Raw genomic sequence first — 19,299 nt, forward strand, 5'->3', positions numbered from 1 at the left:
ATTTATTTATATCATTTACAACTTTTATTAATGTATTATTGTTTATATCATTTATTACTTTTATTAATGTATTATTGTTAATATCATTTACAACTTTCATCATGTATTATTGTTTATATCATTTACAACTTTCATCATGTATTATTGTTTATATCATTAACAACTTTCATCATGTATTATTGTTTATATCATTTACAACTTTCATCATGTATTATTGTTTATATCATTTATTACTTTTATCATGTATTATTGTTTATATTATTTATTACTTTTATCATGTATTATTGTTTATATCATTTATTACTTTTATCATGTATTATTGTTTATATCATTTATTACTTTTATCATGTATTATTGTTTATATCATTTATTACTTTTATCATGTATTATTGTTTATATCATTTATTACTTTTATCATGTATTATTGTTTATATAATTTATTACTTTTATCATGTATTATTGTTTATATTATTTATTACTTTTATCATGTATTATTGTTTATATCATTTATTACTTGTATCATGTATTATTGTTTATATCATTTATTACTTTTATCATGTATTATTGTTTATATCATTTATTACTTTTATCATGTATTATTGTTTATATCATTTATTACTTTTATCATGTATTATTGTTTATATCATTTATTACTTTTATTAATATATTATTGTTTATATCATTTACAACTTTCATCATGTATTATTGTTTATATCATTTACAACTTTTATTAATATATTATTGTTTATATCATTTACAACTTTTATTAATGTATTATTGTTTATATCGTTTATAACTTTTAATAATGTATTATTGTTTATATCATTTACAACTTTCATCATGTATTATTGTGTATATCATTTATTACTTTTATTAATGTATTATTGTTTATATCATTTATTACTTTTATCATGTATTATTGTTTATATCATTTATTACTTTTATCATGTATTATTGTTTATATCATTTACAACTTCCATCATGTATTATTGTTTATATCATTTACAACTTTTATTAATGTATTATTGTTTATATCATTTATTACTTTTATTAATGTATTATTGTTTATATCATTTACAACTTTTATCATGTATTATTGTTTATATCATTTACAACTTCCATCATGTATTATTGTTTATATCATTTACAAATTTCATCATGTATTATTGTTTATATCATTTACAACTTTCATCATGTATTATTGTTTATATCATTTACAACTTCCATCATGTATTATTGTTTATATCATTTACAACTTTTATTAATGTATTATTGTTTATATCATTTATTACTTTTATTAATGTATTATTGTTTATATCATTTATTACTTTCATCATGTATTATTGTTTATATCATTTTCAACTTTTATCATGTATTATTGTTTTATCATTTATTACTTTTATCATGTATTATTGTTTATATCATTTATTACTTTTATCATGTATTATTGTTTATATCATTTATTACGTTTATCATGTATTGTTATTTATATCATTTATTACTTTTATCATGTATTATTGTTTATATCATTTATTACTTTTATCATGTATTATTGTTTATATCATTTATTACTTTTATCATGTATTATTGTTTATATCATTTATTACTTGTATCATGTATTATTGTTTATATCATTTATTACTTTTATCATGTATTATTGTTTATATTATTTATTACTTTTATCATGTATTATTGTTTATATCATTTATTACTTTTATCATGTATTATCGTTTATATCATTTACAACTTTCATCATGTATTATTGTTTATATCATTTATTACTTTTATCATGTATTATTGTTTATATCATTTATTACTTTTATCATGTATTATTGTTTATATCATTTATTACTTTTATCATGTATTATTGTTTATATCATTTATTACTTTTATCATGTATTATTGTTTATATCATTTATTACTTTTATCATGTATTATTGGTTATATCATTTATTACTTTTATCATGTATTATTGTTTATATCATTTATTACTTTTATTATGTATTATTGTTTATATCATTTATTACTTTTATCATGTATTATTGTTTATATCATTTATTACTTTTATCATGTATTATTGTTTATATCATTTACAACTTTCATCATGTATTATTGTTTATATCATTTATTACTTGTATCATGTATTATTGTTTATATCATTTATTACTTTTATCATGTATTATTGTTTATATCATTTATTACGTTTATCATGTATTATTGTTTATATCATTTATTACTTTAATCATGTATTATTGTTTATATCATTTATTACTTTTATCATGTATTATTGTTTATATCATTTATTACTTTTATCATGTATTATTGTTTATATCATTTATTACTTTTATCATGTATTATTGTTTATATCATTTATTACTTTTATCATGTATTATTGTTTATATCATTTACAACTTTCATCATGTATTATTGTTTATATCATTTATTACTTGTATCATGTATTATTGTTTATATCATTTATTACTTTTATCATGTATTATTGTTTATATCATTTATTACTTTTATCATGTATTATTGTTTATATCATTTATTACGTTTATCATGTATTGTTATTTATATCATTTATTACTTTTATCATGTATTATTGTTTATATCATTTATTACTTTTATCATGTATTATTGTTTATATCATTTATTACTTTTATCATGTATTATTGTTTATATCATTTATTACTTTTATCATGTATTATTGTTTATATCATTTATTACTTTTATCATGTATTATTGTTTATATCATTTATTACTTTTATCATGTATTATTGTTTATATCATTTATTACTTTTATCATGTATTATTGTTTATATTATTTATTACTTTTATCATGTATTATTGTTTATATTATTTATTACTTTTATCATGTATTGTTTATATCATTTATTACTTTTATCATGTATTATTGTTTATATTATTTATTACTTTTATCATGTATTATTGTTTATATCATTTATTACTTTTATCATGTATTATTGTTTATATCATTTATTACTTTTATCATGTATTATCGTTTATATCATTTACAACTTTCATCATGTATTATTGTTTATATCATTTATTACTTTTATCATGTATTATTGTTTATATCATTTATTACTTTTATCATGTATTATTGTTTATATCATTTATTACTTTTATCATGTATTATTGTTTATATCCTTTATTACTTTTATCATGTATTATTGTTTATATCATTTACAACTTTCATCATGTATTATTGGTTATATCATTTATTACTTTTATCATGTATTATTGTTTATATCATTTATTACTTTTATCATGTATTATTGTTTATATCATTTATTACTTTTATCATGTATTATTGTTTATATCATTTATTACTTTTATCATGTATTATTGTTTATATCATTTATTACTTTTATCATGTATTATTGTTTATATCATTTATTACTTTTATTATGTATTATTGTTTATATCATTTATTACTTTTATCATGTATTATTGTTTATATCATTTATTACTTTTATCATGTATTATTGTTTATATCATTTACAACTTTCATCATGTATTATTGTTTATATCATTTATTACTTGTATCATGTATTATTGTTTATATCATTTATTACTTTTATCATGTATTATTGTTTATATCATTTATTACTTTTATCATGTATTATTGTTTATATCATTTATTACTTTAATCATGTATTATTGTTTATATCATTTATTACTTTTATCATGTATTATTGTTTATATCATTTATTACTTTTATCATGTATTATTGTTTATATCATTTATTACTTTTATCATGTATTATTGTTTATATCATTTATTACTTTTATCATGTATTATTGTTTATATCATTTATTACTTTTATCATGTATTATTGTTTATATCATTTATTACTTTTATCATGTATTATTGTTTATATCATTTATTACTTTTATCATGTATTATTGTTTATATCATTTATTACTTTAATCATGTATTATTGTTTATATCATTTATTACATTTATCATGTATTATTGTTTATATCATTTATTACTTTTATCATGTATTATTGTTTATATCATTTATTACTTTTATCATGTATTATTGTTTATATTATTTATTACTTTTATCATGTATTATTTTTTATATCATTTACAACTTTTATCATGTATGATTGTTTATATCATTTACAACTTTCATCATGTGTTATTGTTTATATCATTTATTACTTTTATCATGTATTATTGTTTATATCATTTATTACTTTTATCATGTATTATTGTTTATATCATTTATTACTTTTATCATGTATAATTGTTTATATCATTTATTACTTTTCTTAATGTATTATTGTTTATATCATTTATTACTTTTATTAATGCATTATTGTTTATATCATTTATTACTTTTATTAATGTATTATTGTTTATATCATTTACAACTTTCATCATGTATTATTGTTTATATCATTTATTACTTTTATCATGTATTATTGTTTATATCATTTATTACTTTTGTCATGTATTATTGTTTATATCATTTATTACTTTTATCATGTCTTATTGTTTATATCATTTATTACTTTTATCATGTATTATTGTTTATATCATTTACAACTTTCAGCATGTATTATTGTTTATATCATTTATTACTTTTATCATGTATTATTGTTTATATCATTTATTACTTTTATCATGTATTATTGTTTATATCATTTATTACTTTTATCATGTATTATTGTTTATATCATTTACAACTTTCATCATGTATTATTGTTTATATCATTTATTACTTTTATTAATGTATTATTGTTTATATCATTTACAACTTTCATCATGTATTTGTGTTTATATCTTTTATTACTTTTATCATGTATTATTGTTTATATCATTTATTACTTTTATTAATGTATTATTGTTTATATCATTTACAACTTTCATCATGTATTATTGTTTATATCATTTACAACTTTCATCATGTATTATTGTTTATATCATTTACAACTTTTATTAATATATTATTGTTTATATCATTTACAACTTTCATCATGTATTATTGTTTATATCATTTACTACTTTTATTAATGTATGATTGTTTATATCATTTACAACTTTTATTTATATATTATTGTTTATATCATTTACAACTTTCATCATGTATTATTGTTTATATCATTTACAACTTTCATCATGTATTATTGTTTATATCATTTATTACTTTTATTAATGTATTATTGTTTATATCATTTACAACTTTCATCATGTATTATTGTTTATATCATTTACAACTTTCATCATGTATTATTGTTTATATCATTTACAACTTTCATCATGTATTATTGTTTATATCATTTACAACTTTGATTAATTTATTATTGTTTATATCACTTACAACTTTCATCATGTATTATTGTTTATATCATTTACAACTTTTATTAATGTATTATTGTTTATATCATTTACAACTTTTATTAATGTATTATTGTTTATATCATTTATTACTTTTAATAATGTATTATTGTTTATACCATTTACAACTTTCATCATGTATTATTGTTTATATCATTTATTACTTTTATTAATGTATTATTGTTTATATCATTTACAACTTTCATCATATATTATTGTTTATATCATTTACAACTTTTATTAATGTATTATTGTTTATATCATTTATTACTTTTATTAATGTATTATTGTTTATATCATTTACAACTTTTATTAATGTATTATTGTTTATATCATTTATTACTTTTATTAATGTATTATTGTTTATATCATTTATTACTTTTATTAATGTATTATTGTTTATATCATTTACAACTTTCATCATGTATTATTGTTTATATCATTTATTACTTTTATTAATGTATTATTGTTTATATCATTTACAACTTTTATTAATGTATTATTGTTTATATCATTTATTACTTTCATCATGTATTATTGTTTATATTATTTACAACTTTTATTAATGTACTATTGTTTATATCATTTATTACTTTTTTTAATGTATTATTGTTTATATCATTTACAAGTTTTATTAATGTATTATTGTTTATATCATTTACAACTTTCATCATGTATTATTGTTTATATCATTTACAACTTTTATTAATGTATTATTGTTTATCATCTATTACTTTTATTAATGTATTATTGTTTATATCATTTACAACTTTCATCATGTGTTATTGTATCATTTACAACTTTCATCATGTATTATTGTTTATATCATTTACAACTTTCATCATGTATTATTGTTTATATCATTTATTACTTTTATTAATGTATTATTGTTTACATCATTTACAACTTTTATTAATGTATTATTGTTTACATCATTTACAAGTTTTATTAATGTATTATTGTTTACATCATTTATTACTTTTATTAATGTAATATTGTTTATATCATTTACAGCTTTCATTAATGTATTATTGTTTATATCATTTATTACTTTTATTAATGTATTATTGTTTACATCATTTACAACTTTTATTAATGTAGTATTGTTTACATCATTTACAACTTTTATTAATGTATTATTGTTTATATTATTTATTACTTTTATTAATGTATTATTGTTTATATCATTTTATTTATGTATTATTGTTTACATCATTTACAACTTTTATTAATTTATTATTGTTTATATCATTTATTACTTTTATTAATGTATTATGTTTTACATCATTTACAACTTTTATTAATGTATTATTGTTTACATCATTTACAACTTTTATTAATTTATTATTGTTTTTATCATTTATTACTTTTATTTATGTATTATTGTTTATATCATTTACAACTTTCATTAATGTATTATTGTTTGTATCATTTACAAATTTCATTAATGTATTAGTGTTTACATCAGTTATTACTTTCATTCAGAAATTATTGTTTACATCATTTACAACTGTCAATCAATGATTATTCTTTATATCATTTACAACTTTGAATCATGAATTATTGTTTATGTCATTCACCACTTTCATTCATGAATAATTGTTTCATTCATGAATTTTTATTCTAATCATTCATTAATTTTTATTCTAATCATTCATTAATTTTTATTCTAATCATTCAGTTTTTTTCTAATCATTCATGAGTTTTTATTCTAATAATTCATTTTTATTCTAATAATTCATGAATTTTTATTCGAATCATTTATGAATTTTTATTCTAATCATTTATTTTTATTCTAATTATTCATGAATTTTTATTCTAATCATTTACAACTTTCAGTCATTAATTACTGTATACATTATTTACATGTTTCATTTCATGAATTATTGTTTACTTTATTTTCAACTTTCATTCATGAATTACTTAGTTCTGCTGAAAAAATCTATACTGACAAAATATATCCTGCTTGATAAGCCTGAAACAAAAAACATCATTTTTAAAATGTATGATGTTCATTTCTCTTTTTAAGTACTTCTTTTTTTCACAATTGATTCATTGAGATTTATTCCATTTGAAAATTCACTTGTCCTAATTTTGAAGTTTATTTTCTCATGAGCACCATCAACGATTTCCTCAGCTACTACTTATTTTGCCAATATCATGCTTCACTGGGACTTCAATAAATTTCACACTTTCAATATATCGACACATTGCTGTGAGTCAGTCTTCCCTAACTTATTATAACCACAGAAATTTGCTTTTGTCACTCTTTTAGAAATGCTGTACAATTCAGCAATATCTTCTCAGCAAATCTTTCATACAAACAGAAAAGAGGAAAACCCACATGACAAATTCATATGCATATTCAACAACAGCAAGGAAAGTACATATTCACAACAATTTGTATCCACTTCCTACAAAAATTTATTTTAAAGATAAATTAACAAAATTTCCTTCATAAATATTTTTACTCACACACACATTCATATATTTTAACATTATTTAGTTAGATGGAGTTTTGGACTAGGTGATCAATTAACAAAGCCTTCAGTACAGGTAACAGAGGTGTCACTGATCCAAAGTATTTCTATAGGTCTTTGCATGACAACAAAAATCTAAATGCTATGCATATACAAGAGCATACACTCTCCCAAGTAATACATAAACTCAAACTTATTGGATCCCCAATTATTATTCTAGCCACATCAACTCACTGTTCCACTCAAACTTTTTAGGCACAAGGTTATTTGAAACTCAGTTCTTACCATTACTATCAGTCCCCCTTGATATTGGTCTATAAGTATATATCTTGGTATATGGTCTGATCCACAAAATGAACAAAAATCTGTCAGGTTAATTCCCACAACTTTAGTTTCTTGTTACGTTTCAGAATTCTATAGATAAGGATCGATAATTTGTATTACTCAGCTAAACGTTCTTGGATAGCATTAGTTCTCACAGCATTATAACTTATGTAAACATTCACCTTCTTCAGGTATATCTTGTCGAACTTGGAAATTTGTATAGAATTTTAAATTGAAGGTCACATAATCGAAAGCATTGTAAAAATAAGATGATGAGAATGGTAATTAAAATTTATTTTAAATCTGACAATGTCACTATCGTTGTATGTTTTAGAAGTATCTCCCAATTTAATAGCATGTGGCTTTTCACTGTCTGGATTTCAAACTGATCATTTTTAACAATTCACTAGAAGCTTTCATCATGATTACTACTTTACCAGCTGTCCTTCATCCTATATCCTACAGAATATTGAAAAAATCTACTTCAAATTATATTTGAAAATGAATAATCATTTAGTTCTTTGCTTATATTACCAATTTAAAAACATATCTTTACTGAGGTTTTCAAACTGTAGACCTGCATCTCTGATTTGATGTTTTCTTTCTGACTGAGGATATCTTTGTTATGTAGCTTCATTTGTAGCTCGTCTGAAAGACTAAAACAAAAGTTTGCCTAGCATACTTTCTTACAATCATTATACAATTGATTTGAACAACATACTTTTAGAGTTTTTCTTAATAATCTCTATAATTAATCTTAATCTCTATAACAAATAATTAAATTACAATTACGTATCATTGTGGCTCATCACATTGACTTTCATAATTTCCTAAGAAGGGGGAAATAAAGAGAAAGAATCAGTTTATTGCTTATTAAACTAACATTTTTGTTAGATTACATTTGACATGCTTTTAGATCAGTCAATTCTTCAAGACTGAGCAAGAGTTTTGTCCACAAGTCCTCTGTCACTTATCCCACATCATATCTACTTCCTTTTTCACAATCTTCGCTTCAGGGTTAACCTCTAGATCCTTTCGGATCTCTGTTTACAGCACATCATTCTGCATAAGTGCTAATATATTCACTGATCAACATAACTATTTAATATTTAAACAAGAAATTGAAGATTCTTACCAATAGGACCATTCCAAGGAATACTGGAAAGGGATAACGCAGCAGAAGCTAAAAAGAAGAAATAAAAGATTAAAACAAAATATAGTATTATATTTGTGGTCACAATAAAAGGAAAAAATCCTCATTGTGGTAAATTCAATTCTGAAATTTTACAAAAGGAAGCAGCAATTCAAAACAGTTTTAAAAATAATTATCTCCTTTTAGACAGACAGAAAATAAAAAGTTTGATTCCCTCAAAACAACAAATGGCTGACAACTTAGCTATTTCTATCACACAGTTAGTCTCATCTGGTAGATTAGAAGCAAATTGTAAGCAGATAAAATGTATTAATTATCCCTGTTGCTGACAACAGGAGATATTAAGAGAAGGGATTCAGGAAGCCTACATGGTTTATCATTTTTCTCTTTCTGGTCATTACAGGCATTCACAATTCTTTATTCCCTTAAATCTGATGTGGCAAATTAGATCATTATGCTAATGCAAAATTCCTATTATGTATATCAAATAAATATTAGAAAATAGTGAATATTATAAAAAATATGGAAAGATGTATATTATATCAATTGACTATAGAAACATTAAGATTAGTTAGTTAGATTCTTCTAACAACAGCTTTCATCATCTGATTATTTTGCCAGTCCCAACAATTACAGAATTTCATTTAATTAACTTTGAACAACATTGCTATTTTATTTTCCTTCCTAGTTTGTTTTTCTCTGAAGTTTAAACATTTTCAAATTGGTCTAGGTGATTTATGCAATGACAAGGTCTTCAACACAATGAATTTTAAATCAATCGCTTCATTTAAGGCATATAAACCCTTTTGAGGTTATTTAATAACAAAACACAACTGGAAATGATTGATGAACTGGTTTGGTTGATAAGATTGTGTTATGTGGTAGCAGCTGTGAGATGAATACACAGCTGTAGATGGCATGCCGTGTTATATTCAAGCTCCATTGTATTTTTTTTTAATTCAATTTTCACCCCAAAACAAGGCACAGTGCCACTTTGAAGTAGGGGCTACTATCGGGGACATAATTTGCGGGGACATTATGAAGGGAGATGTTTGTTCACATTACACTTGAACTTCTGCATATCAGTACAGTTGGGAAAGCAGAATCCCGGAAGGGAGTGCCAAAGACTTGCAGTTCTGGGGAAGAAACTATTGGAGTAAAAGGCTTTCTTACACCTAGGAATCTCTACTGTAAAGGAGCGGGACTTAGCTGCTTGTCGGGTTTGTCAGGGGTAGTCACGTCGAGGAGGTATAAGTGTTTGCAGTTCGTCAGAGCATTCACCATTAAAGTATTTGTAGAATAGGCAGAGGGATGCAACATCTTGTCCATGGGATAGAGGCTGAAGCCTAGATGACAGTTCACGACCTATCAGGTTGGCGACTCTCTTTCGAATCCTGTCCAGGAGTGAGAGACAAGCAGCAGATGCACCAGCCCAAATATGAAAACAGTACTCCATACATGGGCGAATGGTGGTCTTATAGAGGTACAGGATACTTTCAGGCGTAAGTAATTTTCTAGCACGGTAGAGAGAGCCCACCTTCTTTGCAGCAGCCTTGGCAATGCTCTCAATGTATCTATTCCAGTTCATGTTCCCTGTAAACATTAGGCTGAGGAGCTTCAAAGAAGTACTTTCAGGCAATGCGTTCTTGGCCATTTCTATTGGTGGTAGAGAAGGTTTCTTGTAGTTATTGAAGGAAACAAGCTTAGTCTTGGCAGCATTCAATGTGACCATCCATTTTTGTCCCCATTCCACCACAGATCAGAGGTCATCCTCTAGTGTTTCTACCATTTCCTTAGATATGTGTTAATTTGTTTCCCCTCATGCCTGTTATAGAGAGTGGTGTCATCAGCAAATATACCCATCTCCGAAACAATTTTATCAGGTAGGTCATTTATGAATATCAGGAATAATAAAGGTCCAAGGATAGACACCTGAGGTACTCCCGCATTTATATTATATTGTTTAGATGACCATCAAGGACAACTTGGATTTTTCTCTTACTTAAGAAGGATTTAATTAAATTATGTATTCTTCCACTGATACCGTATGATCTAATTTTCCTTAGAAGACCATCGCGCTATACCCTGTCAAAAGCCTTAGATATATCAAGGGCTACTGCTCTACCCTCTCCTTTTGTCCCGTGAACGGTATACATAGCAACACTTTTACTGTGGATGTTGACAACTTTTGTGTGGCCCCTCTTGTGAGTTATTAATTTTAAAATTGGGGAAAAGAATACCAACAACAGAATGGAACCGATAAAACAGTTGTGACATGCTGAATCAAATGTATTATTATATTTTTATCAAAATATTTTTTAGTTTTTCTTCACATACCTGCATTAATTCCAACAACATCTGGATCATTGACACCATCTACAGACAACAAATTGCAAATCAACTGAAAATAGAAAAGAAAAATATCAATCTATGCAGAATTCATTTGAAATGCAAAGGGAAAAAAAGAAAATATCACATGTCCATCAGCTAAAAAAATAGAAAAAGAACAGATAATCATGCAAGAGTATAGTACGGAATAATGTAACGATGAAGCTGTAATGTGCTATGGCAGAACACACTTTTTGTTTTTTTTTGTTTTTTTTTAATCACAAACATTTCTTTAGAATGCTCAGTTTTAAAAACCCAAACTGGAAAAAGTCCAGAGATGATCAACCAAAAATCCCTCCTGACTAAATGTAACTCCCATCTCTTTCTCCTTACAACTTCTTTCTTTCCCAAGGTAACGAAAGAGAAAGAGAAACTAATTCAAGGAATGTTTTAGCGCGGAAACCAACATGTGATGAAAAGAAAATAAGAGAAATTCATTTCATGCACAGATGGCCTACAGTGAATATGCAGAGAGGCTAGTATCCCAAATCGCGCTGTGATCGAATCCATTATATATCTGCCAGAGATTATAAAAACCTATCTATTCTAATATGAGATAATAAAAACCTATTTATTCTAACATGAGATACTAAAAAGCAACTAAATTCTAACATGAAATATTAAAAATATCTATTCTAACATGAGATAATAAAAACCATATCTATTCTAACATGAGATAATAAAAACCATATCTATTCTAACATGAGATAATAAAAACCATATCTATTTGTTATATCGTAGATTATATGAATAACAAGTCATTACTGGGGTTGTACAGAAAGGGTTTATTTAGGTAAAAAGGTACACACATTTCTAAGCGTCCATTGACAGCTTAGTACTAAATTCTGTCTCCCACGTGAGGAGAGTTTGCTTGTCTTTTTATAGACGTAACAGTCCATTCATTTGAGGGGTGTTGGATCAGTCCATTATATCACCTTCCTCCCAAGCTAAATTCTTCCCTAGAATTTCGCTTCACCATTTTTTTCTTTTTTGACTTTGTCCAAAAAATTCAGTTCTTTTTCTTTTTCTTTCACTTCTCCTTAAAATTTGAGTTTGCGAATTTTTTGATTTTGGAGAGTGACTGGTGCTTCCTTTTTTGGAGGCTCTATGTGAAAAATGTCATACAGTACTTTCATCGGTACTTCATTGTTTTTAACTATTTCAATATATCGGGGTCTGAGTTGGTTTATATGTTTTTTGTGGGAAAATGTCTGACCTTTTATAATGTAGACCATTCTTCCAATTCTTTTTGAGATTATGCCTTCTTCCCAAAAACTCTTCCCTACCTGATAATTGTTGAAAAAAACTTTATCCCCGTCCTTATATATCTTGTATCGTACATTATCTTTTACACTTTTTTTTACTTTTTTACTCGGAATTAACCGGTCGAACACAGAGCGCACTTTTCTGGCAAACATTATTTGCGCTGGGGATAAATTTGCATTTGTATTCGGATTAGGCGTTATCCTGTACACTGCTAAAAATTTCTGAAGACTTTTTTCTTCAGTGTCGATGTTATCGTTCTTTTTTAACGCTCGTTTAAAAGTATCGACAAATCTTTCAGCTTGTCCGTTAGATCGAGGGCTAAAAGTTGGTGTTGTGATATGCACTATGGCCAGTGACTCACAGTAGATCTTAAATTCTTGACCTTTGAACATGGTGCCATTATCACTAACAATTGTTTTTGGTACGCCAAAACGCCCAAATACCTCGTCCAACGCCTTTATTGTGTTTGCCACTGTAGGATGTTTGAATTTAAAAATTTCTGGCCATTTCGACATGCTACTATTACCAGGTAATAATATCCTTTTAGAGGTCCTGCGTAATCTATATGGATCCGCGTCCATGGTATATCTGTTTTAGGCCAAGGTTGCGTCTGAGTGGGCGGCGCTTTTGCTGCTAGTTGGCAACCCTTACATAATTTTATAATTTTTTCTATGTCCTGATCCATTCCAGGCCAGTACGTATATGCTCTCATTAGTGCTTTCATTCTGGAGATTCCAGGATGTCCCATGTGGAATTCTTTTAAAATTCTCTTCTGTAATACTTGAGGTATTACCACTCTATCTGCGTACATTAGAGTTTCATCGCACTTTGAAAATGGAAAAACTGTTAATCCTTTCCTCTTCTTTTCTTTTTGTCCCACTTGCTTTTTTATCTTGTTAATGTATTCATCTGTTCTTGCTGCTTTCTTTATTTCCTCAAGTGTTACCAGAAGTTCCCTAACAGTATTTATTAATATATCTGTTAGTTCATTTTCTTCTTTTAGTGCAGCTATAACAGTTTCTTCAAGTAATTCAGTTTTATTTGGGATCAACCTGGACAAACCATCTGCGTGTGCAATTTTGCTGGATGCTAGGTGTTTCATTTTAAAATTGTAGTTTAACAGAATCATGCTCCATCTTTGTAACCTATTAGCCGTATGAGTAGGAACTCCTTTTTTGGAACCAAAAATCGATAACAAAGGTTTGTGGTCCGTTTCCAAGATAAAAAATCTTCCATGGATGAACCTATGAAATTTCCTCATGGCGTATACAATTGCCAGACCTTCTTTTTCTATCTGACTATAATTTTTTTCTGCGGGTAGCAAAACCCTTGAGGCATGAATAATTGGTTTAGTCGATCCATCTTTGAGTCTGTGTAGTAGCACAGCACCTAAACCGTATTCGCTCGCATCTGCTGCTACAATTAATTCTTTTTTCGGATCGTAGTGAGCTAGTGCTAAATCCGATAACAGACATTTTTTAATCTTTAGGAATTCTTCATCACATTCTTTTGTCCAGAGCCATTTTTTATTCTTTTTCAATAATTCGTTTAAAGGTGCTCTTAGTTCATGCATATTTGGGATATAAGAATTATAATAATTTGCTAGTCCCAAAAATGACTGTAGCTGCACTATATTTTCTGGTCTAGGCATGTTTTTGATTGCTTCAGTCCTATTAGGATTAGGTTTTCTACCATTTCGATCAATCACTTGTTCCAAATATTCAATTTTGTCCATCCCAAAATTACATTTTTCGAGAGCCACTTTCAATCCATAGTTTGATATTCTCTCGAATACTTTGCCAATGTGGATCTTATGCTCTTCCACATTTTTACTTCTAAGGATGTCATCTAGATAAGCCATAGCAAAATCCAAACCTGCTAGCATTGTATCAATAATTTGCTGGAACAAATTTGGGGCTACTTTTAAACCAAAAGGCAAACGTTTTAGTGAAAATAGTCCCTTATGGGTATTTAATGTCAGGTACTTAGCACAATCTTCCTGGACTTTTACTTGCCAATACGCTTCAAACAAATCAATTTTTGTAAAAATGTTTCCTCCGCTTAACTTCGAAAAAATTTCCTCTGGGGTAGGAAGCGGGTAGTTATGCTCCTTGAGACAATCATTTAGACCTGTCGAAAAGTCTGTGCATACCCTGATTTTATTATTTTTCTTCTTAACGTAAACCGTGGGTGAAGCCCATTCAGAGTAGTCCACTTTTTCTATTACTCCAATATCTTGAAGTCTCTTTAATTCTTTCTCTATAGTTTCTAATGCTGAATATGGAACCTTTCTTTTGGGTTTGAAAACTGGTTTAGCTTCGTCCTTTAGTTCAAATTTCACCTCTGTTTTCATGCAGCAACCCAAACCTTCAGAGAATACCTCTTTAAAGTCTTTTTTTTAATTCGTCAATAAACTTTCCTGGTAGTTTAGAATTTTCTAAACCCGCCAGACTTACTTTATTGCAAAATGAGCTTATGGGTTTTCCCCATAAATTAAAAAGAATCATTAAGTCTATACTGAACAAATTAGAATTTTTCCCCGGTACAACATATAACTTGGTTTTCACAGCATTCTCCTTTAGAGACACATTGGTAAAAAATTCACCCTTAAATTTTAGTTTATTTCCAGACACACTTCTGGCAATTTTTTTTGTATTTTGTAACTTTGGAAACCCAATTTTCTTCCAAGTTACTTCGTCAGTTATACTTATGTCGCTTCCCGTATCTAGAAGACAGTTCACATTACAGCCATTAATTTTAATTTCAATATATTTTCTTTTATCACACCTAGACTCATTTTTAGAACCAATGGTCTTTATTTCTGCTTTTCGGTATTTTCCTTTCCTGCATACCGTTGATTTATGGCCTTTTTTATTACATTTGTTACATATTTTGTATTTAAAGTAACAATCTTTAGTGAAGTGGTTTTTTCCCCCCACATGTCTTACAGGATTTTTCGTGTGCACATTTCATCACCCTTTCCATTTTTTTTTCCATATTTTTTTCTTCAAAATTTTTTCCTTCGATGCTTGTATTGTCCTGCTTTAAATTTAACAGTTTCTGACACTCTTCCGTAACTTTTTGTAGCGTTATTTCTGTGTCTTGGTTCATAATGGATAATATCCTTGAACGAATATCCTTATCTTTAGAGGCTGTTAATCCTTGCACAAAGATTAGACTTTTAAACATATCCTCTTTGAGGTCTTTTAATTTAAAGGATTCACAATGAGCATTCACTTTCCCTGCATAAGTAATAAAATCTTCGTCCTCCTGCTTCGTGATATGTAAACATTTATAACGTGTATAGAATAGACTATTTCGTTCACTGAAAATGTTTGACAATATTTTTATTGTTTCACTAAAAGAAATCTCTTCAGGTTTCTTTGGCAGGATAAAATTCGTATACTTTGTATTTTCCTGAGATCCAAGTTTTTGAAGAAGAAGGATAATCTTCTCTTCGTCTGTCCAAGACAGACATCTCTTAGCAAAAATATTTTTGTATCTCCGAAAATATGCCGGAAAAGTTATCCCCATTTGTCGGCTCATATACAAATTCGGATAAAGAATTTGCTATTCCTTCAGGAGTGAAACGACAGTCTTTCTGCTGCGATAAAATACTCTGTAGTATTTCGCTTTGCTTCAATTGTTGTTGCTGAAGTAATTCCATTTGCTTTTGTTGTGCAAACAATGCCGATTGCATAGTTCTAGTGAATTCCGCTAATTGCTCCATGTTAAAAAAAAATTTTTTTTCTTTTTTTTTTTTTTTACAAAACCACACAATTAAACAAAAGATTCACTCAAATGTCCTATAAATTCAATGAATTAAAAGCACAATTTCCTTCCGAAGAGAAAAAAAAAAACACTTCCAGCCGAATAAAACTTGAAATGGACACTTCTTTTTTTTTTTTAAATGTTCTTTTCAAAAAAATGTTCGCTTAAAAATGTCAATTTCTTTTTTTTTTTAGGACCGTAACAGACTGAAACACTTACTTTTTAAATGTTGGCTCTGTCGAAGTTTTTTTTTTTCTTCTTCCTTCTTTGGATTTCTTTTGTTTTCTGCTCGTTAATCTTCTTGTGTACTTTTTCCTTCGCTTTGTTTTTTAGTGAGTTTCGTTCGAATTCTTCGTCGCCAGTTGGTATATCGTAGATTATATGAATAACAAGTCATTACTGGGGTTGTACAGAAAGGGTTCATTAAGGTAAAAAGGTACACACATTTCTAAGCATTCGTTGACAGCTTAGTACTAAATTCTGTCTCCCACGTGAGGAGAGTTTGCTTGTCTTTTTATAGACGTAACAGTCCATTCATTTGAGGGGTGTTGGATCAGTCCATTATATCACTATTCTAACATGAGATGATAAAAACCATATCTATTCTAACATGAGATAATAAAAACCATATCTATTCTAACATGAGATAATAAAAACCATATCTATTCTAACATGAGATGATGAAAACTATCCATTCTAAGATGAGATAATAAAAACCATATCTATTCTAAGATGAGATAATAAAAACCATATCTATTCTAACATGAGATAATAAAAACCATATCTATTCTAACATGAGATAATAAAAACCATATCTATTCTAACATGAGATAATAAAAACCATATCTATTCTAACATGAGATAATAAAAACCATATCTATTCTGAGATGATAAAAACCATATCTATTCTAACATGAGATAATAAAAACCATATCTATTCTAACATGAGATAATAAAAAACTATATATTCTAACATGAGATAATAAAAACCATATCTATTCTAACATGAGATAATAAAAAAATATATATTCTAACATTAGATAATAAAAACCATATCTATTCTAACATGAGATAATAAAAACCATATCTATTCTAACATGAGATAATAAAAACCATATCTATTCTAACATGAGATAATAAAAACCATATCTATTCTAACATGAGATAATAAAAACCATATCTATTCTAACATGAGATAATAAAAAACTATATATTCTAACATGAGATAATAAAAAACTATCTATTCTAACATGAGATAATAAAAAACTATCTATTCTAACATGAGATAATAAAAACCATATCTTTTCTAACATGAGATAATAAAAACCATATCTATTCTAACATGAGATAATAAAAAACTATCTATTCTAACATGAGATAATAAAAAACTATATATTCTAACATGAGATAATAAAAACCATATCTATTCTAACATGAGATAATAAAAAAATATATATTCTAACATTAGATAATAAAAACCATATCTATTCTAACATGAGATAATAAAAACCATATCTATTCTAACATGAGATAATAAAAACCATATCTATTCTAACATGAGATAATAAAAACCATATCTATTCTAACATGAGATAATAAAAACCATATCTATTCTAACATGAGATAATAAAAAACTATATATTCTAACATGAGATAATAAAAAACTATCTATTCTAACATGAGATAATAAAAAACTATCTATTCTAACATGAGATAATAAAAACCATATCTTTTCTAACATGAGATAATAAAAACCATATCTATTCTAACATGAGATAATAAAAAACTATCTATTCTAACATGAGATAATAAAAAACTATCTATTCTAACATGAGATAATAAAAACCATATCTATTCTAACATGAGATAATAAAAACCATATCTATTCTAACATGAGATAATAAAAAACTATATATTCTAACATGAGATAATAAAAACCATATCTATTCTAACATGAGATAATAAAAAAATATATATTCTAACATTAGATAATAAAAACCATATCTATTCTAACATGAGATAATAAAAACCATATCTATTCTAACATGAGATAATAAAAACCATATCTATTCTAACATGAGATAATAAAAACCATATCTATTCTAACATGAGATAATAAAAACCATATCTATTCTAACATGAGATAATAAAAAACTATATATTCTAACATGAGATAATAAAAAACTATCTATTCTAACATGAGATAATAAAAAACTATCTATTCTAACATGAGATAATAAAAACCATATCTTTTCTAACATGAGATAATAAAAACCATATCTATTCTAACATGAGATAATAAAAAACTATCTATTCTAACATGAGATAATAAAAAACTATATATTCTAACATGAGATAATAAAAACCATATCTATTCTAACATGAGATAATAAAAAAATATATATTCTAACATTAGATAATAAAAACCATATCTATTCTAACATGAGATAATAAAAACCATATCTATTCTAACATGAGATAATAAAAACCATATCTATTCTAACATGAGATAATAAAAACCATATCTATTCTAACATGAGATAA

The 19,299-nt window shown here is 25.7% G+C and overlaps 1 protein-coding gene across 1 annotated transcript in view; it reads right to left on the reverse strand.

Annotated features, from left to right (window-relative positions):
- The window catches only part of LOC145243541 (polyribonucleotide nucleotidyltransferase 1, mitochondrial-like), a 1,193,685-nt gene that overhangs the window by 1,092,999 nt on the left and 81,387 nt on the right, over positions 1-19,299 (reverse strand). The window contains exons 6-7 of the mRNA XM_080106520.1: positions 11,668-11,731; positions 9,313-9,360 (exon numbers count right to left, since the gene is read on the reverse strand). Of these exons, the coding sequence (XP_079962646.1) occupies positions 9,313-9,360; positions 11,668-11,731 (112 nt within the window). The remainder of the gene's footprint in view (positions 1-9,312; positions 9,361-11,667; positions 11,732-19,299) is intronic.

This window comes from Euprymna scolopes, chromosome 22 (genome assembly GCF_053919585.1).
Source record: "Euprymna scolopes isolate OS-2025 chromosome 22, ASM5391958v1, whole genome shotgun sequence".
Classification (NCBI taxonomy): domain Eukaryota; kingdom Metazoa; phylum Mollusca; class Cephalopoda; order Sepiida; family Sepiolidae; genus Euprymna; species Euprymna scolopes.